Source organism: Danio rerio, chromosome 12 (genome assembly GCF_052040795.2).
Source record: "Danio rerio strain M-AB ecotype USA chromosome 12, GRCz13ab, whole genome shotgun sequence".
In the NCBI taxonomy this organism is placed as follows: Eukaryota; Metazoa; Chordata; class Actinopteri; order Cypriniformes; family Danionidae; genus Danio; species Danio rerio.
The window spans coordinates 25,127,346-25,150,667 of NC_141032.1; the positions used below are offsets into that span (position 1 = coordinate 25,127,346).

Consider the following 23,322-nt stretch of genomic DNA (forward strand, 5'->3'; position numbering starts at 1 on the left):
GATAAGCAATTTGGCTGTTTGCACCAGACGCAGCATGACAGAAATTTAAATACAGCCATTCATAGTGCACTCACTGCTCTCCAACGATATGGTAAGGTTTATAATCTAATTAACACATATTAAACATATTTAACATTATAAAATGTACATTCTGAATCACTGATATTTGTTGGCTTGCACTGAACTTACAGTACTAAAGTTCAATTTCAAAAGGCATAGATCTGAGGTGAACTATCTGCTGCTACTTTTCAGTGGTATGGCAATAAATGTCATTTAGCAATTAGCATTTAGCACTAAATAAAGCACATGAGGTGTACCTGAGGTGATCATTGTCAGTTTGTCTTTTTGTTCAGCTGCAAGAGATAAAAGCCATTTCTAAAATATTAATTTCAGGTGACCGTTAGAACAAAAACTCTTTTTAATATTGAAAATATTCCTTCTATTGTGTGCCACTGCTTTCATTTTGAACACCACGTAAATAAGCCTTTAGGCTCAAAAGTCATGCTCGTTCCTGTTGATGATGTTAATCCGGCAACCTGCTCTTGTGTGTTTTGAACCAGGCATGCAATACCTAGTTCAACCAATAGGCATCAAACTTACATACTGCAACTTTAACCCGGTGAACCGCAGCAACCTAATTAATCAAGGAGTATTTATGTATGACCTCACCTCTCTTACCTCTGTCCCTCAGCAGTTGATTATTACAAGTGTGAAGTCCTGAAACAGTAATCATGTTGTCTTATGTATGAACCCTGACTGCCACTTGCTGGTGGTTTGATGGTGTCTTTTTGTAAAGTGTTCAGTGTTTGTTTTATGAGCTCTGTAAAACAGCAGCAGGAAGTGTTCACATCAGTTTTCTGTCACATGACCTCATAGTTACCGACACGCGACCCTGATGTGGTCTCATCCGTCACACATGAAACAGATTACGGCTGTATGTATGTACGGGCTCACATATGTGTGACACTTAGAGCAACAATGATCTTTGTTTGAGGGCAGAAGCAGATGCTTGTGATAAATAGCAGGTGTTCATGGGTCATGGTTGGTCATTTTCAGCGCACACATCCCAGCACCTTGTTTAACAGTGCACTCTTTACGCACTCAGCGCTTTACAGTATAATTAGAAACATCCTTTCCTACTTCAGCCATCCGTGCTTAACCCTGGTGTGCGTGTATGTGTGTGTGAGGCGGTTCCCATTCCCGGAAGGTGTGAGGGGGCATAGGATTGTGGGGTAGACTGTGTGAGATGAAATGATAGAAATATCCATTTACTCCAGTCCAAGGTCGGACCTCTGCTTGTGCAAAACCTGCCTGAGGATAGGCAGAACCTGAAAGTCGCCCACCATTTTTTTCTTTTCCACTGTACTGTTTAGTTTTTCTTATTCCTGCTCTTCATCAGCCACACCCTCTGCTCCATGCAGTTCTTCTCTCTCTCTCTTTCTCTCCCCAGCTATGTGATGATTTAGTATTGCGTCAGTGAGCCAGGTTTATAAACTGACTCTCTGTTATATTCCTGCCAGACCTAATTCTGCACATTCAGTATGTGTGTGTGTTTGACTAAAGCCTTCTATGGCCCTTATGAGTGTTCAAAACCGCACCAGGAGAGAAACTGAGGGATTGAATAAGGAGGACTGAAACTGGGCATGTGGGTGGTGAGATAGGGCCGCGGACAGGACAGCAGACGCCACAGTACGCAAGGGGGAGAATAGTGTCTGTAGACTTTCTGTGCATGTGTGTGTGTGTGTTTGTGTTGACTTGAACTCTGTGGCTTTGGGTTTATGAATGTTTGGCAGCAAATTCACTGCAACTCTTCCCTGTGCATGCACTATAATAAACCCAGCAGAGAAATATCTGACTTTCTATTGATGCTTCATGAGGCTTGCTAGGTGCTAATTTAGTTCCAATTGTGACCTTTACTTAGAGATGAATGGGGGCTATGCTTACTGTACACTGACTTAAGTCTTGTCACCCATCCCAGTTGTAAGAGCAACAAATAATAACTTGACTTCTAGTTGATAATTTGGAAAAGTGGCAGATGGTAGCTTTTTCTGAAGAATCATCTGTTGAACTGCATCCCAATCGTCACAAATACTGCAGAAGACTTATTAGAACTCACATAAACCCAAGATTCTCATAGTTTGGTGAAGGAGAAATCATGGTTTGGGGTTACATTCAGTATGGGAGTGTGCGAGAGATCTGCAGGGTTGATGGCAACATCAACAGCCTGAGGTATCAAAACATTTGTGCTGCCCATTACATTACAAAGCACAGGAGAGGGCGCTCCTTCTCATACTTCAGCCTCCACATAAAGTTTCTGAAAACAAAGAAGGTCAAGGTGATCCAGGGTTGACCAGCCCAGTCACCAGATTTAAACATTATTGAGCAATTCTGGGGAAAGATGAAGAAGGCATTAAAGATGAATTCAAAGAATCTTGATGCTGGGAGTCCTGCAAGAGCACTTTCTTTGCCATTCCAGATTACTTTATTAATAAGTTATTTGAGTCATTGCAGAGATGTATGGATGCAGTCCTCCAAGCTCATTGGAGTCATGCACAATATGAATTCTTTTTCCACTGCATCATGACTTTATATTCTACATTGTACATTATTTCTGTTAAGTGACTTTTGTCTTTGCAAAGTCAGACCTAACTGTTTTAATTAAATAAGTAAAGTAAGTATGCCTTTCATAAAAGCCACATTTGTTGTTCCTAAAACTTGGATAAGCAACAAGACTTTTGTCAGGTAGTGTACATGCATGCAAAGTTTGCTCTTATGGGAGTCACATAATAACTCAATCATTAAAACCAGCAGTGATGTAGGTATACATTGATTACCTATACTTACTACAGTAACTGTCTCTTTGAACATAGAGTCTTGTCATTATGTAGTCTAAGACTGGTTGGCCAAATAAGCTAAGCTGAATTTAGCCTGGTCATAGCCTATAAGGTGACCACCTGGAAAAGCTTGGTTTCTTGTTGTTAGTGAGGCCAGTAGGGGTTTGCATGCCTGTGGACTGTGTTCTGGATCCTAATTCACCAGTGTAGTGGGACTAGTTACTTTGAATGGGAGATAACGCCAAGGTGATAACTACCATTTCGTTCACCCGCTATGGCCTTCCAATCTAGCTCTGTTCCAACCATAACATTTTCTGGCAGGATTGTGCAAACAGGTTTACCTGACTCTAAAAGACTTTAGACATTAAAACGGTCTATAAATTACAGATTTATTCATTCATCAACTTTAAAAAAAGTATGTTGGATTGACCAATGGACTTCTACCAAAATCCAGAAACCTCTCTATTTTTCATCATCCAGTTGTTGACATTGTTGAATCCAGGACTTAAATGACATTGCTCTCTGCTAGTTTACATAATGTCAGAGTTCTTATTTTTAGTGCAAATGTAACCAGCAAAATAACCCAATATTTTGTTCTTAGGGGACCACCTTGGTGGCTAGTTCCTGTAAGTACACCATGTGAAAGCCCCATAGGTTACAACATTTTTGTTGTTGGTCCAGTCATGCCTCTTTGTACTGTGTGACACTCAACACTGCTTTTTATGTTGGTTTGTTTAAAAACACATTTCAGTACTACCCCTGGTGTGAGTGTTGAGTGCTGCTTTAGGGCAAGTTCTACCTTTCAAAGCAAGCTAGATGCAAGGCATTGTAATGGAACAGAACGCAGACGTCTTGTGGTGTGTTTTTTGACACGACATCTTAAAAACTTGATGCAGAGAAGCTGAAAATACAGAGATGTGATGTAACCCTCCCATACTATCATGCACAGTGAGTTCAAAGACAACACTGCCAAATATCAATAAACATTTGTGGATTTTGTCAAGGAGGGGGTAAGTCCCTAATACACTTTCTTCAGTTGCCGAATTACATCCTGCCGTTTGTAGCTGAGCAGTGAAAGAGCGTGTGTAAGAGAATATGGGGAAGCCATAACTGACTCCGCTGGGACAATGATGACTTCCATCTGTGTTGATGTTGGCTTCTGCTCCTCCCCACCAGCATCCCCCAGCCTCCAAATGTGCACCCCAACACACAATGTCACATTAATGAACACAGACAAACCCATTATCTGTCTGCTCTTTGTGACCCAAAAGGGAGTCTGTTTTATCAGTTTTTAAGATCCTCCCCTATAACTAGAGCATTTTTAGTTCTATTTGGTCCTTTTTGTTTTCCCCTTATCTCTCATTCTCTCTGACTCTCCCAAAATGAAATGAAGCCCAAATATTACATACTGTACACTGTAAAACCCAACAACAGTCAACTTTGTCAAATAAAATGAGTGTAGTTAACTCAAAATTTACTAACGGTTAATTCTACTCATTTAAAAAGAGTTTTGAACTCAGTGTTGAATGTACTGTAATAAGTTAATTCAATACCTCCTTACTTCAATTTAAATGGAGTAAGTTCACAGTACTTATAGATTAGTCTTTTAGCTCAAATGGTTTGTTGCAATCGGTTTTCTCAAAGGATTTGAGTTGACTTAACTTAATGGGTTTTACTTACAGTACTCAGTTGATTTGAGTTCACTTCATTAATCGGATTTTACTGTGCTCAAATTGCTTCATTTACTCAAATAGATTAAGTTCACAGTACTCATTAAGATTACTTTTTGAACTTAAATGGTTTGTTGCAATCGGTATCCTCAAACAGTTTAAGTTACCTTAACTTTTTGGGTTTTACAGTGTAGCAATAACTGTTTTAGACAAGAGTCTATCATTGCAGGCAAACTAGTTAGTTTTGGATTAAAGTTTTCTCTTTCTATGCCTGCAAGCCAATGATGGAGATCCCAAGATTCAGTTGTGCAAAAGTGAAGGACTTTACTGTATCCCCCACCTCCCTTTTAAGGAGGGCTAACCGCAGTCTGGAATGCAATGACCTAATCCCTCATTGTGTCATGGACAAAAGGAGGAAAATGAATTATGATTCATGCACAACAATGCATTTTGTCTGTTGCCATGGAAATACCAATACAGATGGAGATTTCTACCCTTCTGAACATCTTTTATAGGATATAGCAAGTGACAGTTTATATAGTCACTTCATTCGGGAAAATGAGCTTTCAGTTTTTCGCCTGCCTTTTGTGCAAGTCTGCTGGAAAGTTTCTGAAAGACCAGTTGAGAAAGAAAAGATTCTGCAAAACACATGGAAAACCATCACAAATCTACCACAACTAACTTCACTGCGTGAATTTGTGTGAAAGTAAGATCAAGATGTTGTGCATAAATACAATCCATATCAAGGCGGCCAAAAGAGGAAATGTGAATGTTAAACGATTGAAATATTGTAGGATTGAATGCAGTTTCCTGGCTACTCTGTGCTCCAGTCCCAATACAATAGACCCAGACTGGCCCAGACGTCTGTTAACACTCACACTTACCACGGACCACATAACAGCACTATACACTGTGTTGTGAGGTGAAATGGTGTGGAAAGGGAGTGTTGAAGCTAGATTTTGAAATGTAGGTCAAGTATCTAGCTTTATACATATGCACAGACATATTGATTGACTAGATGTTGCATGAATGGGTGGAATTGGACTTTCTTCTGCTAGGAGCAAATCAGCTCCATATAGACTTCCAGCTCAGATCAGAGGTGGAACTTCGCCTAAAAATACTTGAGCGGCTCTGGTACGGAACGCTGCTTCAGCAAGACTCTTCACACTGCAGTTTTGCCTGGAATTCTGTCCTCCCTCCGGGCTTAGATGCCCTGATGAACTGAAACCATAACAGGCAGTAACACAGCCGTCTTCTGTGCTTAGCTGAGCTGTTTATGGTTTGATGGTATGGAAGGAACTGATAAATGGCGCTTCTGTATTCAGAGAAGTTTTTGGACTGGTAATGTCAACCTTTAAAAAAACAACTCTTTACCTTTTTTCTTTCCGTATTTTATTGTTTCCCAGCCCCCTCTTTATTGAACAATGTACACTACTCTTTAGTTATTTTCCTAAAGGGAGCTTTGTAAAATTGACTATCGTTAAGTTTACTTAATAATTGTTAATTGTTAAGTAAAACGGGTAAGTGTTAACTGACATACATGCTGTGAAATTGTTATTTGAACATTTATAATTTTGTTGACCTCTGTTAATTAATTAATTCAACTTTTTAGTTAGTTAAACAATAAGTTGAATTATTAATTCATGTTAGTTAATTAATTTAGTCTGCATCTTCTGTAAGATTAGAAATGTCTATACTATCACTTTTAAACAATTTGACGCATCCTTATTGAATCAAAGTATTTGTTTTTCTTTAAGAAACCGTTCCTACCCTTAATGGGTTTGAATGGTATATAGTTGTTTTGTATTACCACTATGCAGTGTATTTTAAAAGTGGGTTAGAGAAAATTTTAGAAATATATAAAGAAAAAAGCATGAAAAGAAAATTGCAGCCAAGTGTTGTATTGGATATGCATGTCTGCAGACGTATGTATAGACAGCATGTACACACTTAACCACCCATACACATGAAGAGTGTATGGGGAATTTAGCATGTTCTGGTCTTCATTATATCTAAAGCCAAGTTGTAATGACTATCGCTGAAATAAAGTATCCCTGTCTACCTCAGACGTCAAACACACCCTCCTCTTATCTGCCAAGAGGTCACACTAAAATATTACAGTTTCTGTTGTAGTTTACATTACACATTTAAACAAAAATCCTCAGGAACCAGCAGCAGCAACACAAACTCAATGCAGAATTCACTCCAACATAACATCCTTTTGATGCAGTTTTTTTTTTTGCTCGCTAATATACTAAAGGAGGAAATGAGCGAATTTAGGCCATGTTAACAAAGGCCATGCTTCTCTAGCCAACATCAACAGTCTAAAGAGCATTTTTTTGGTAATATTTGAACATAGAAGTCTTATCACAGCTCATTTCTAAAAGGAAAATAGAGTGCAGCACTGAGCATAAGCGAGACGTATTTTATATTGTTCCTTATCCGTTTTAACTTTCCATGAGCTGTTCTCATTCAGTGTTTTCAATGTAAACAGCTGTTCATGCTCCATGTTATGATATTTTACCATATTGAGGTTACCATGGTAGTAAAGTGTGCCAGGTGGCAACCTTGATCATTGGTCCTTTGGTCTCATGAAATGTGCTGTAATTCCCCCACCTGAAAAGCGATGGAAAAGTAAGGCGCTCTCTGTGAACCAAAATGTAAGAAAAAGAAATAAAGACAGACTTTCCATGTGCTGGAGGGGGGGTGGGAAGGAAAATGAAAAGCGTTTATACGAGTTTGTCATCAACCATAATTGTTTGCATGCAGCCTGGGAAATGAGGGAGGCTCTGGAGAGCCTGTGTCGTTATGACAACACCAGGTTGTCACATGTGTTGCCAGCGGGGCCCAACTAACCAGTACTCAAATCAGAGGGTCTTAAACACGTTGTAACTCACGTATGCATGCTCATTTGCACTCATATACACACAATCGCTCTTTCTCTTTTTCTTTCAAACATTCCCATTCACACACTAATGAGGTTCTGGTGGTTCTATACATATATTATATACGAATGCACAAATGTTTTTAGTTTTTTTGTGTTAACATTAATACACTGCGAAAGAATGTGATCAATTGAACCGGTGCTTCCCACAGGTTTGAACTATATTTGCGGTGGTAACCTGATTGAAACATCCTTTACCCATGGCACATAAATGGTTAACTACATGTGACACAAAAAGTTATGTGATTTTTAACAATACTTTTATTCATTATCATACTGTTTCACACCGTTAGTTTTTTAATAGGTTAAAGTAAAAAAAAAAGACTTAAAATGAAAAGGAAACCACTATTTTTCTTATTTTTATGCTATTTAGGAGCCATCTGCACATAGCTGCACCCTCTCTCGCATTCTCTCTTTTCTCTAGTTCAGGTTGCTTTATTGGCATGACATTTAGTAATGGATTGACAAAGTATTTTGGATATGTATTAAATGTGTAATATATCATCATCTAATGAATAACATATACTGCAAATGAGAAATAAATGACAGAAAAAGTAAATAAAAACAGACAATGTCTCTAAAATGGATATTTATTAATAATTAATTAATAATTAGAATATAATAGTGATCATTCATTCATTTTCTTTTCTGCCTTTATTAATCAGGGGTCACCACAGCGGAATGAAAGCCACAACCCAACAGTGGGAAACACCCATACACTCTTGTATTCACACACAAACACTACGACCAATTTAGTTTATTCAATTCATCTACAGTATACCACATGTCTTTGGACTGTGGGGGAAACCAGAGCACCCACGCAAACCGGGAGAACATGCAAACTCCACACAGAAATGCCAACTGACCCATTCCTGGACTTTTTAGGAGATTTAGAAACACGGGCCAGATGCATTTTTAAGCCTCAAAATGATTCATCTCTTTGGGTCTTTGCAGTGCACATAAGACTGTCTGGGGAAGTGTTGTTGACAGTTCTTGTGCACATGAGCAGTATGAAATGAAGCGAGAAAAGATTTTCCACTGGTTAATCGAACGTGGATGTTTGGTTATCTTAGGCGGATACAAAAAAGTGTAAAAGGATGATAATATTGGTGAAAAAAAAAGTCTTAAAATATACTTGGGCGGCCGTAAATATACTTGGGTGGCTCACCCAAGTAAAGTCTATGTGTGGGAAGCACTGAGTTGCAATTAGAAAACAATTAGCAAAGGTAAATTCTGTAATAATATTTAGTATAATGATATACAGTTGTCAATTCATTTTAACATGCACATCATATGTAATGTATTATGTAATGTAATGTATTATGATAATTTGATTGTTTTAAACATACTTTTGCACTTTAAACTTTTTCTGTTGTTATTTTTTTTATATAAAGATAAATGTATTATAGTTATTTTAACATTTATCTTACTGCCAGCATAATTTTTTTCCCCTCTGACCTCATTGTAGTGCATTCTAGGATTTCCTTCCACAAAGTAGGCATGCAGTTCTAGCAATTTAGTCAAAAGAAATTACCTTAATTATGCCACACACTTTTCAGTATAGTCTTGGCGCCAGGTGTGTGTCTGTGATGACATAAAATGCTGCCTGTGTAGACAGAACTCTAGATTTTGTTACAGAACTCATTAAAGAAGTGATAGACTGTCAGGTATTAGCTTTATTTACAACAGTTGTTTTTGTTTAAACGCAGACTGAGAAATTTGGCCAAGTGACTTATGTTAGGGAAGGTGCCCACACTTCTACTGGTATGCCTCCAGATGGGAATAAAAAAAAACACAAATAGCCCTGAAGTATTTTTCCAGAACTTGCTGGCCAGTCGTATAAATCTCATCTTTCTAATCTGCAGTTCACTATGCTTTCTGTTTAGCATCTAGTATCCGTTTTTTGATTTGTTTGTGTTGTATGTTCACTTTCTTCCTTCTCTTTTCTTGTACTCATCGTGACCAGCTGCTCTTTTAGCATAGATACAAGTTTTTTTATTCCTGACAGGTTTGTTTATTAACATTCCCTTCTGACTCTTGCCACAGATGTTGATACTGTAGGCCTTTGGTTGGTTTGTACCCAATTATGACGTTAGAGGTCCATTTAATACACTGAAAAAAGAGTTGCATGCAAAACTGTTGCAAACAATATATTTGTGTTGAATTTAAATAAACAAATCAAGTTTAATAATGTTTAACTTAATTTGTTTGTTTAAATTCAGTCCAAATAAATTGTTTACAACCACTTAACGTAAAAAATGTAGTAAATCCAAGCAATCATCTTTGAATAATTTTTTTCAGTGTAGGGAATGTTCTTAAAACATTTGGGCAAGGTTCTCTAAGCAATAAATAAATGTTCTTCCAGTAGCATTATTGGAATGTTTATTAAAGTTATCTGATCCATAATGATGGTCAGCACAAAAGAACATTAGCCTGGTTATATTTAATGTAAAATCTGTTAAAACTGAAATATGTTCAGATAATACCCAAAAGTAACTTTACCACACAGGTTGTAAAATGATAAAAGAAAGATGTTTCCTTTTCAAATACATAGGCGAGAATAAAAATATTTTAAAGGAGATAAATACAGTTCAGGCTGACGCAGTGGCGTAGTAGGTAGTGCTGTCGCCTCACAGCAAGAAGGTTGTTGGTTTGAGCCTCGGCTGGTTCAGTTGATGTTTCTGTGTGGTGTTTGCATGTTCTCCTTGCATTTGCGTGGGTTTCCTCTGGGTGCTTCAGTTTCCGCCACAGTCCAAAGACGGGTATGCTAAAAAAATCTTCCGTAGTGTATGTGTGTGAATGAGTGTGTATGGATGTTTCCCAGAGATGGGTTGCAGCTGAAGGGCATCTGCTGCGTAAAACATATGCTGGATAAGTTGGCGGTTCATTCTGCTGTGACAGTCTTAGATTAATCAATGGACTAATCTTAAAAGAAAATGAATGAATGAATGAATGAATGAATGAATATATACAGATAAAGTCAGAATTATTAGCCCCCCCCTTTAATTTTTTTTCCTTTTTTAATATTTACTGAATGATGTTTAACAGAGCAAGGAAATTTTCACAGTATGTCTGATAATATTTTTTCTTCTGGAGAAAGTCTTATTTGTTTTATTTTGGCTAGAATATAAGCAGTTTTTAATTTTTCAAAAAACATTTCAAGGTCAAAATTATTAGCCCCTTTAAACTACATTTTTTCGATAGTCTACAGAACAAACCACTGTTATACAATAACTTGCCTAATTACCCTAAAGCCTAGTTCACACTACAGGATTTTAAACATCAGCAGATCGCTGTGCTGTTCACACTACAAGACTTGACTTTGTGTCTTTTGATCTCTGTGGTGTTCACACTACGCAACACTCCGTGAACGATCCACAAGAGGGGGGTCACACACTACATGATCTGACAACATCTCATTCCCCATCAGCTCATTCAAGCTACCAAACCACAGCCAATGAAAATTTAAGGGAGGAGTCGTCAGAAAAAGCTGAACACTATTGGCTGCTTGTGTGCGGATTACATCACTGACAGCGTTTCAAGCTTTGGAGAAAGCATTTAAAAACATCGTCAAATCAGCTGATTTATGAGCGGATTAATCACTCATCTGCAAGGTTCGAGTCGATAGATACACAGAGAGTTTTTAATTTTTGTAATTTTATAACTCTTTGAAATAAAACTAACATATTTATAACACCCTGCCGTTTTCTAACTATCAGTGTATTTCTTTCTGACATTGTTATTTTTTTTATTACAAAACAGTAAAGAACTGAACATTTCTGCCTTAAATTATCATATTGGTCAAAATGACTGCATGCATGTCTGATACTTTTCGCTGTGACTTTAAATATGTGTGCATTTTCTTGCCTGGCAACTTCCTGCTAACATAAACAAAACTTTCTGATGGCAAAAACATCAATTTACTTCAGATATCGTTCAAAACTGCATATTCTGTGCTGTTAAATAGTTCCTGTTTGAAAGTGAAAATGAAAGCCAAGCCTTTAAGTGTTTTAGTATCTTAACTACATATTTATAGGCTGCATTACCAAAAAAATATTATATTTTAGGGTAATGGTGTCATTAAATATGATGCCAGACATTCAAAGCTTAATTTTAATATCTCAATAATAGCTTTGAATGTGAATATGTTGTGACAATATGGCGTTTCATATGAGAACGATCAGAATGAGCAGTATGGTAATTCTAATAGTTACAGAATTCTAGTTCCACTGATAATATAGCCTACACTCATGTCTGTGCTAACGCAGAATGAAGCGAGTGCACCGATGCCCATTCTGACCAATCACAGATGTTTCTGCTGAGCTCCTGAACACACAGCCATTCAGCTCATGCTGATCTGCTCTCTCATTGGCGGCAGCTCGTTACTACATCTGACCACACGTGGGGTTGAGTCGGCCGACTGCTCTGGAATATTTAGCATGCTGAATGTTGGATTTCCGTCTGCGAGGTGTCGGCGACGCGTCAGCGAGCCTCGTTGATGCGTTGCTCAGTAGTTCACACATAAAGAGCGGCGAGCGCCGAGCACCCGCAGATTTCTTCCCGATCACAGCCCGATCGGTCGGCGAGCTCGTTAACTTCCAAATCAGGCTCAAATCAGGCTCAAAATCCTCTAGTGTGAACTAGGCATAACCTGCCTAGTTAAATTAATTAACCTAGTTAAGCCTTTAAATGTCACTTTAAGATGCATAGAAGTGTCTTGAAAAATATCTAGTCAAATATTATTTACTGACATCATGGCAAAGATAAAATAAATCAGATATTAAAAAAGAGTTGTTAAAACTATCATGTTTAGAAATGTGTTAAAAAAAATCTGCTCTCTGTTAAACAGAAATTGAGGAAAAAATATTCAGGGGGGCTAATAATTCTGACTTCAACTGTATGTGTATAATTCAATGAGGTGCTAAATGTTCAAGCTGACCAATTTCTCTCTCCATCTCTCTTTCTAAAGCCTCCAGACAATGGGCCTCCTCCTTTACCGAGCTCCTCTCTTCCTGAGGGTTATTATGAGGAAGCGGTTCCACTGGGTCCTGGGAAAGCACCAGAGTACATCACCTCTAGTACGAACCGTTTTTCCACATTACACTATTAAGATGCCTGGCACATTTTAGAGCTATGTCAGTAATGTAACACCATCTGTGACCTAAGAATACCAGATCATTTTTGTATTCATTTCAGTGAAACCTAATAAGAGTCCCATCTGTATTCTCAGATTATGACTCGGACGCCATGAGCAGTTCGTATGAGTCATATGATGAGGAAGAGGAGGATGGGAAGGGTCAGAAGATGCGTCACCAGTGGCCATCTGAGGAGGCCTCCATGGATTTGGTAAAAGATGCACGTATCTGCGCATTCCTGTTGCGAAAGAAACGCTTTGGTCAGTGGACCAAACTTCTATGTGTCATAAAGGACAACAAACTGTTGGTGAGCATGCACACACTCACAGACATGACTGATGTAGTTTGCCCCATAGAAGGGTGCAATGTGAAGTCACATTCTAATGTCTTGTGACATTAGTATGTATCATACCTGTCAACCCTCCCGTTTTTCCTGGGATTCTCCCGTATTTTACAGTTCTATCCCGTTATCATCCCGTAAAGGTATTTTCTCGTATTTCTCCTGTATTTTCTGTCTTTCTCTGAAGGGTGGCAAATAAACATTAAAGAGCTGAGCCTCTGCCGAACCACCAAGGGCCGCTCCTTTCTCCTAAATATGAGTCTGTTCTGTGCTTTCGCTTTGTTTAAGCATGAAAACACTATGAAATAAATATAAAGACGCAGGATTCCCTTTCTTTTTCATTAATGGTGCTGTATCCCCTTCATGTGCATTCCTCAAAACAGTCATATAGCAGTGCATGACTTTCAGCTGATGAGCTCAATAGTGATAAATAGACGCTCTTTCCTAAACAGATTCTGTACTCGCGATTTGAAGCGGAGCAAAAGTCTGGGTTTTGGGTGCGTGTTTAAACATACACATAATTAATAATAATAATATCTAAAAATGTCGATCTTGGTGGTTTTATTTTTTCAAACAAAACTAATTTCGTCCTAAATGAGCACAATAGTGATAAATAGATGCTCTTTCCTAAACAGATTCTGTACTCGCGATTTGAAGCGGAGCAAAAGTCTGGGTTTTGGGTGCGTGTTTAAACATACACATAATTAATAATAATAATATCTAAAAATATCGATCTTGGTGGGGTTTTTTTTTCAAACACAACTAATTTCGTCCTAAATGAGCATGAAAAATAGGTAAGCAATTGAGTGCCTTCATTATAACGTTAGATGTGTTCATTTTTAAAGTGACACCTCTGTTATTTACTGTAATCAAACAAAAAAATCTAAATAAATCATTCATTCTTTGCTCTTTAATCAGAATGTGTAAGTTATACAGTCAAGAAATGGCATAAAATCCCTTATTATGGTGGCCATATCCCTTATTTTCACTTCCCAATGTTGACAAGTATGGTTTACATTGTATGATTTACATATACATTGTTTGCTTGAGTATGTTTCACACACAGTTTATCCACTGATGCACATCTCACTCTCCACCATCTCATGTTTTTATTTCCTTTAGTGCTACAAGTCCTCTAAAGACCAGACTCCACAGATGGAGCTCCTTCTGTCCGGCTGCAGTATCACACACATCCCCAAAGATGGCAAGAAAAAGAAGCATGAACTGAAGATCGTTCATCAGGGAGCTGATGCTCTAGTGCTTGCTGTACAGAGCAAAGAACAGGCCGAACAATGGCTAAAGGTAAGCAGAGCATAATTCAAACAGTGGTATCCCTCAGTGCAGTGTTAAGTGATTGGCATTTTAATTCACCGGATTGTGTTCAATGATGAAAATATGGAGTAATTTATTAAAAATCAACTGTTGATAAGCATGTTTTTCAAGTAAACCACATCGGTATGTTTGTAGATTCAGCAAAGTTAAACAAAGCAACAGTAATCATCGGGTCTAGCTGTTCTCTGTTTGTGCTCAATTGGGTGTGTAGGGTTTAAAACAGTTTGGTCTTTACATACTAAATTCAGCACTGAGCATATTATTTTGCTTTGCACAAGATGTGCAATCTACTATTTAGATGTTTATATCCACCCAAGGGATGGGTGAGATTGCAAAAAATAAAATCTAAAAATTTTTTCTCAGAATGTTCCTGACTCAAAGATTACAAAGGGTTTTTTTAGAGTCAATAAAGGAATATAAAACATAGAAAACAGATGGTTTGCTTGCATTTCATATGCTTTTAATTAGCTGTGTCAAAATTAATTGTTTCTTTGGTGCACATACAGTAGTTGAGTTTTTACAGGTACAGTTCATATATCTGACTGTGTGTATTAAAGGACAAAGTTGTATTACAAATAATATGTAAACATAAATATATTTATACACTTTAATACAAGAATTGTTGTGCTGTGAAGAAAATATAAAACTGTATATGGAAAGCATCATCAATGCACCGTGATGCACCGAGATATAGACCAGTGTAGGTTCACACCTCCCCTCTTTATGTACATAAAACTTATTTTTTAAACCAAAATAAGACATTTCGTTTTTTGAAAAACATAAAAAAATTCTGCAATATGATTCTAGTAGTGTTATTAAAAAAACAACAACAACTTAAAAAGCCATCTGGTTAAAGAAAGTTATATTCTAAGTCCAACACTCATGAAGTGTTGAGTGTTGTAAATATTAATGAAGCATGAAAAGATTAATGATCTATTCTTTCTTCTGTACCAAAAACAAGAAATTCTAAAGAATGTTGAGGAAAAAACAGCCATTGACATCAATAGAAGGAACAAAAAAATACTATGGAAGTCAATGGCTGCTTTTCCCAACACACATACAGTATATCTTTATTTTTTTCTCAACAGGAAAAAAAATCACTCAAACAGTTTTTAAACTAATGAAGACTGAGTAAATTAATGTAGAAATGTCAATATTGCATAAACTATCCCTTTAGCAATAGTGCTAGTGAAAGTTTCTGGGCTCATATGTGATGAATCTTTGAGTTAATATTCTAAAAACTTACACTTCACAAAGATGATCAAAACCAGCTGCAGTCAATGGACAATTGATGGAAATCACAGTTCCCTCATTGCTGTCCATCACTCTTTTGGTTGTTCTGTTTATAAAGACATCATTCGTTGTAACCATCCCATTTATAAAGACAAAAGCAATAAGACTTTCTGAACCAGTACCATGTTTCCGTGTGGCAATGGGCTTCTGTTTATTGATTTGTGGGCAGGAAGGCACATGCGGCAAGCTATACAGCACCTTCAAGTGGGTGTGGATTGCACAGACTGTTCAAATATACAGCTCTGGAAAGCAACAACAGCCGTAATTGCTATTTAGGAAGGCAGCGTACATAGCTCTGCACTGTTTGGTCAGGTGTCGTGTATAGTGAAAACATACTGAAGTAATTGATTTGGGCTTGGGATAAACAGAAACCACCCTGGCTCGGAGGGCTTTGTTGTATTGTGTTTCATTCACGCACACACTGTACACCCAACAACTAGAGGGTGTTTAAGGACTCCATCTTAATATGAAGAAACACATTTGCTCTAACATTTAGTCTAGATCATTAATAAACTGGTAAATTATTAAACTGAATATTACTCTAACAAATATTTCGCTGTTTAATGTTACTGTATTTCTCCAGCTTCCGTTTAAGACCATTTATTTCCACTTTTATAAAAGTTATTAAAGTTGAAACAAGCAAACAAAACTTGATTGACCAAATTTGTATAAACTGTTTCATGTGTGGCATTTGGTAATATTTTTTTTCTAATCTTGGAGTTTTGAAAGGGTGATGAAACATTTCACTAGTCTAGTTCATTTAGTTATTTTTTTATATTTTACTACCTATAATTAATAATATTAATGAAACTGATATTTGATCTGATTGGTCAATCCATAGACATTTAAAAAAGGCACAGAGTGTCTACATTGAAAAAAAATACTTTGAACAAACTTTTAAAAATACGGTATTTTTTCAAAGTATACTTTAACTTTAGTTCAAACTTGGATCAAAACATTTAAAATAATCTAAATTGAATACATTTATTGTGGTCAAGAAATAAAATTACATTCACACAGAGTAAAAATATTGCTTGCTATTAAGACACTTTTATTATAAATTATTCATTGATTCATTTTCTTATCGGTTTAGTCCCTTTATTACTCTGGGGTCGCCACAGCGGAATGAACCGCCAACTTATCCAGCAAGTTTTTACGCAGCAGATGCCCTTCCAGCCGCAACCCATCTCTGGGAAACATCCACACACACATTCACACACACACACACTCATACACTAGGGACAATGCTGCATGTCTTTGGACTGTGGGCGAAACCGGAGCACCCGGAGGAAACCCACGCGAATGCAGGGAGAACATGCACAGAGAACATCCTCACAGAAACGCCAACTGAGCCAAGGTTCGAACCAGCGACCTTCTTGCTGTGAGGCAACAGCACTACCTACTGCGACACTGCTTCGCCTATTATAAATTATATTATATATTTTAAAATTTTTTATTATTATTTTTTATTTTGGTACAACTTAAAATTTTATTATAGAAACATTTGATCGTTATATTTTTGCTTTGGACCAACTCAAAAAAAATTACTTTAATACGTTAAAGCTTGATTAATACATTTGTCTCAAATGATAGTTTTGACTTGTTTGAAAAAAAATAAAATTATTTCATATTAATCAAAATATTATTAATTAATATTTTTTATTAATTTTTAAAAGTACATTCAATCAAAGGTAAAATGTTGTTTTTATAACCATTAATTAATTGAATTGCTTTGGTTCAACTTAAAATTAATATTTCAGGTAAAATTTTACTTTGGATAAATATATTGTACAGTACTATAATAAATAAAAATATAACAATAGACTTTTCAATAACAAGGTAAACCATCAGCTGGTGATTTCAATACACGTATGTTGCTATAAATGTCACACGAGATGATGGTTACCAAACTCGCATTAGAAATACGTAAACTGAATAGCACATAAACAATACCTTTTTCCATATAACCACATTAAATCAAATCTGCTAGTTTAAAGTAAAAATACTACTGAATAAAGCAGGTTATAATTGGAAACTATCATTTTTCACTTAATTTAATTTAAAGATGTACTCTATATGAAAAACAGCAGTTTTTCAGTTTATGTGTGTGTAAAGTGCTCAAAAGTCTTTTGTAGATAAGTGAAGGCATTAGATCACTAATAACCCAGTTATTAATAACTCTTGAATATTTACAAGATGAGATTGCTAGAGAAAGTGGTGAGTTTTGCTCTGCTTCATCAGTTTTAAAAAGTGGAAATAAGCTGTTTTATATGGGAACAATTGGATGCAGTATTAAAAAAAGGAAATAAAACGCAGATAAGGAGACTTTCATGGAATACTTTATGTCTTCAAACCAAATCGAGGAATATTATTGAAGCCCAGAGGCGTCTGTGGTCCCTTAATGCTTTATCCAGTTTACTAATGATTTATTTATGGAAAATGTTGGCTTGTTGTTTTCCATGATTCATTTTTGTTAATGCTTTTTAGTGTCGTATCTCTCCTCTGCACTATTTTCCTCTTTGTTCTCTCCGTCTATCTCTTCCAGTCTTCTTTTGTTCAGTTAGTACTCTCCATGTAGCTCTTCTGTTCTGATCTTTTGGACAGGCCTGGGGAAATTCCACCTCCTGTCTTTCTTCTTCTTCCCTCCGTTTATTTTTCTTCTCTCTTTTTTGTCATCTGACGCTCCTCCTCCCTGGGGCAGAATGGTAAGATATGGAGTCTTTATGTCTTCTAGTATATGTTTTTGTTTGTACGAATGAACGTGACTACCATATATTGACTTTTTTTATTGTTGTGAATTATATGCTTTCTGTTGGGCTGATTTTTTTTGCAAATGAGATAAGTCTTGGCTTGTGCGAAATTGTGTAATTGTCTATACAGGAGTAGAGAAAAGTTGCTGTTAATTTATAACACCAATAATCTGATCTTAGTATGTTTAAGACAATACTCTGATTAAGAGTCTACCATGTAAACATCGATTTTTGATTAATTTATTTGATTAGGGTCATAATCAAATTAAACAGAGAAATCGAATTAAGACATGTGAGGTATGCCGATTTTAGTTGCATTATTGAAGTGCAGTACAGACACCTCACTTAAACCATTACCATCGTGTAGGATTTTCGCAGCATTTTGCAACAGGATGGTCTATACACACTAGGGCTGCTCGATTTTGGGAAAAATCATAATCACGATTATTTTGGTCATAAATTTAATCACGGTTGTTCAAAATGATTATCAGTTGAAGTCAAAATTATTAGCGCTCCTGAGAATTTTTTAAAAATAAATATTTCCCAAATGATGTTTAACAGAGTAATAAATTTTAAGGATTCAGGGGGGTTGGTGGCATATGTCGCGGGAAAACTGAAGACCGGGATGGGTGTCGCTAGGGTACTTCAGATCACTTTGGAAGGGCACTTTCTCTTCAAGACTAAAATGGGCATGTGCACTGCACAGGTTGAGCCCTATGTGTGCACGTGCCTGACTGCATATATACAGTTATTTTCCACCCTGCAAAGGAAAGAGAAATAAATGCAATATAACAAAAATATGAAACAAACTGTGCTTTAAGCATCTTCACTGTAAGAAAAGCACTTTAGCTACAAAAGTACTTTAGTCAAGAGCAGTGAGGGATTTTCTCATTTTGTTTGATTAATGATAAAAACAGGCGGTAGCAATAATATTGCGCTGTCACTTTAATGGTTTCGCTTTCACATGTCTATTGATTCTCAACTCGTGTGTTTATTACACAAATAAGGGTTAATATGAAAAACCACTAGACATTGTGTTCTGACACCTATTTGACCATTAAAGTGCTCACGTTAAGATGACTTTAGATGTGTGCGCTCTGCTCGTCTCAGTGTGCGAATGAGAACGAATACTGACCGCATGCTTCTGACTCTGTGTGCGCGCCGCTCACACACACACACACATATATAAGCATGATGCAATAATTGTTTATCTCAAATAATGGTTTTTCATAATCATTAGAAGCTGAAATCGAAATCTGATTTTCAATTAATTGCACAGCCCTAATACACTCACAGCTGTTTGACACTATTCTCTGCACCTACCAAGTCAGAGACGGACCACAGACACCTGCATTGAGAAATGCATTGAGTTTTTTTTTGTTTCTCATACAGCATGAGGTATCAAATACCATTAAAACTACACTCTTCCAGCAGCTCATAAACATTTGTGTGAAGATATGTTTTAAAATTCATTCTTTCATTCATTCTATTTCTTATGAAAAAAAAAAAATTTCTTTGGCTTTTATTAATCTGGGGTTGCCACAGCAGAATGAACCGCCAACTTATTCAGCATATGTTTTATGCAGCGGATGCCCTTCCAGCTGCAACCCATCACTGAGAAACATCCATACACACTCATTCACACACTTACACTACTAGAAATTTAGTCTACCCAATTCACCTGTACCACATCTTTGGAATTGGCGGGGAAACTGGAGCACCTGGAGGAAACCCACGTGAACACAGGGAGAACATGCAAACTCCACACAGAAATGCCAACTGACCCAGCAAAAGCTTGAAACATCGACCTTCTTGCTGTGAGGCGAACATGCTACCCACTGTGTCACCATGCAGCCTTGTTTTAAAATAGTAAGAAAAAAAGCGATTTCTCAGCTTATCAATAAATACCTTTTTAGGTGTAACATCCCATTAATCATATGAGATTTAAATGTAAAATGGAAACTGTCATTGGCTTTGCTTCTCTTCACTATTGTGGTGGTTTTCCATTGCAGCTCAAAGTTTAAACATTTACAGTTTGTTTGACCTTTAACTCTGACTTTTTGGTTTTATTTTACAAAGTAGTTCTCCATATTAACTCTTCTATGAAAACATCAATGCTAATGAGGCCACATTAGCACAGCACAAAAGATTTTTAGACTGAGCGTATCCCAGAAACCCACTTTGTTGCAGTCAAAGCCAAAGAGTAAGGCCACAGCCTGCAATTTTCCCATGAGCCCATTTATGGAAACTGGTAGCCAAACCTCAACGTGCTGCGTCAAGTTACGGTGCTCAGAAGAGCTCAGTGACAAGGATATTTGGTTATACTTTATTTTATGGCATGTGGGCAATTTGTGAAGGCGTTAAAGTGAGCTTCTCTTTGTGACTCTGTATCCATCTAGTTCACTCAGTCAGTATCACTGGTCATGTTTTTTTGGATGTAACCCCCAGGTAATTTGAGGTCACGCTCATATATGGCGACAAGCAGTCTGTGCAGTCTGTAAATCTCTGGATATCTCATTCACACTGAGCCACTGCACAGCACATAGACACAGCCACGAGAGCAATGACGCATGAAACAGCCTTCCAGCTGCACTTCCAACTGCATGTGACGTGCAGGATCTATTTGAGCGCATGTGCATGGCAGAACGTGGAGGTGCCAGAGAGTTTGTGGCATGTTTGATTGGGAGCAAAAACAGAGTTAGATTGATATTTGCTGGGTTCTCACTGGAAATATAATTACAATTAACTGTGCCTGGAAAAAATGTGTAAGTCTCGGAAAAGTGATAAAATATTAGCAATTTATAATCTGAAAAGCATATTGTAGCAGTTTGGGAGTTTCTCTGTGTGCATGTAATGTTTTATAGTTTAAATTAGAGATGGAATTGTTCTGGTTCAATTGCACATGCATTTTTTAAAATTGGAAATACATGTTTTACAGTACATGAGAACTGTTAGATCAAGCATTACAAATAGTAGTATATTAGTCAACAAGAAAACTTTCATCGAATAAACCATTCAACATTACACACTCATGGAAGATGAGAACAGTGTTGCAATTAGTTATAACTAATTATTTACAGTTAACTATATAATTAAAATTATAAAATCGTAAAACCATAAAATATATATAATATTAATGTAGTCTACTTTATTTGTTCCTTTATTAAAAAATTGTCTATCTTTATTTAATAATATAAAAATCATATTGGCCCTAAACACTTGCTCTAAGTCTGTAAAATAATATTTCTCTAGACTAGTTTATTTGTTTTTATTGTTTTCTATTTATAATTGTTGACGTTGAAATCATATATGAGATTAATTTATCTTTATGAGTGCAGTCTTCCTGTATTTTGCAGCTACACTGTAAAAAAACTGTAACTTGACAGTTTTCTGTATTTTTTTTTTGTGATTTATGTTTTTCTTTTTCATTTATTTAGGCTTTTGAATTACGTTTTGGGACCTTGATCTTTCTTCCAACAACTTTTAAACTTGAATAATTGTGACATTTATAAACATTTTTAATTGTCTGAAGTAATATATTCTCTGGGTTGATGTATATTGTGCTGCAAAACCCTGTTAATAAGTTGCCAATATTTTCTGTTATTTTACAAGCTCCTTAACAATGTCTTGTCTTAAACTACAACAGGGTGTCCGCAGAGTCTTAAAAAGTCTTAAAATGTTTTAAAATTCCAAAAATGTTAGGCCTTAAAAAGTCTTAAATTCACTGAAATATAGCGCTGTATGTCTTAAATCATTTTAAACAGCTCTTAATTTTTTTCTGTCCAAGTGAAGCTACCCAATCGGGCAGACATCCATCTAATCACCAACAATCCATCTTAAAAAAATCAGGGAAAGAAAACCAAAAACAGTTCCTCATGATAATAACAGAGCAAAATATCCCTTAACGTTATCTTCCATTAATACAAAATCTCTTTACAGAAGAAAGGGCGAGTAGACATAATATTTATAAATAGCCATGAAACTTAAGGTTGTAACAGAAACGTATAGGTTGAATAGAAGTTACTCTATCAGTTTAGACCAAAAGCCAACAAATATATACTTTAATTTATGTAATTGTCTCCACAATAAATAAATAATACAAAAAGAATTATGTTGAAAAGTGTATACAACTAGAGTTTTCTTGTTTTGTATGTTGCTAATTTTTATTTTTATTTTATTTTTTGAGGCAAGCTAAAAAAAAAAAAAACTAAATTCCATTGGGCCATTGGAAATAATCGTTAGTGTTTAGCCCTGCATAAGTCTAAAATTTAATTTACAATGGTCTTAAGGGTCTTAAAAAGTCTTTAGTTTGATTTGATGAAACCTGCAGAGTCACTTTTTTCAACTGCAGAGTTGAATTTTCTACATCAAAAGTGGACAGAGCAGAGATCAAGGTCCTATAATGCAATACATAATCATAAATATATGGTACACACAAAACACGGAAACTGTTAATTAACAGATATTTTTTACAATGTACATCCCAGATAGACTGTACATGCCAGATAAAGACGTATGGTAACCTGGCTATACATAATTAAGATATTTTTAAATTTGTGTGATTGTTCATAATTTTATACAATAATCACATGAGGATTTCTGCTCTTTATTTTAAATAGAACAAGCCATTTCATTAGATTTCAATATGGAATATCGAGTTTCTGCCTTTTATTTTGCACTTTAACTTTCTGTTCTGTGGTTTCTTAAAGGTGATGAAAGAAGTCTGCTCGAATGGAAATGGAGTGGTGGATTGCGACGGAGCTGGCTCTGGATCCACTGTTCACAAGGCAGAGCTGGAAAAGGTGCAATTTCATAATTATATTTATGGATAATACTTTCTGTGTGTGTGTGTGTATTTACCATGCCTCCAGACGATACGCAGGTCTACCTACATGCAGGTTTGTGTGGCGGTTTGCATGCTTGCCAGCTTCACCACTCCTCAATACCGGCGCCTCCTCTCTGTACTCCTGTACAGTGGCTCTGCCAGGGCATGGAGGGCTATAAAAGCTGCATATGCATATACC

The 23,322-nt window shown here is 36.5% G+C and overlaps 1 protein-coding gene across 6 annotated transcripts in view; it reads left to right on the forward strand.

The window, feature by feature from the left end:
* afap1 (actin filament associated protein 1) overlaps positions 1-23,322 on the forward strand; it is a 95,546-nt gene that overhangs the window by 48,606 nt on the left and 23,618 nt on the right. For 4 of the 6 annotated variants that reach the window (XM_087276264.1, XM_087276266.1, XM_087276263.1 and 1 more), the window contains exons 4-7: positions 12,418-12,526; positions 12,679-12,890; positions 14,046-14,225; positions 23,008-23,100. In XM_087276264.1, the coding sequence (XP_087132390.1) occupies positions 12,418-12,526; positions 12,679-12,890; positions 14,046-14,225; positions 23,008-23,100 (594 nt within the window). Of the gene's footprint in view, positions 1-12,417; positions 12,527-12,678; positions 12,891-14,045; positions 14,226-18,006; positions 18,254-23,007; positions 23,101-23,322 lie in introns of those variants that run through there. The other 2 variants (XM_087276268.1, XM_087276267.1) reach the window with 2 other exon arrangements.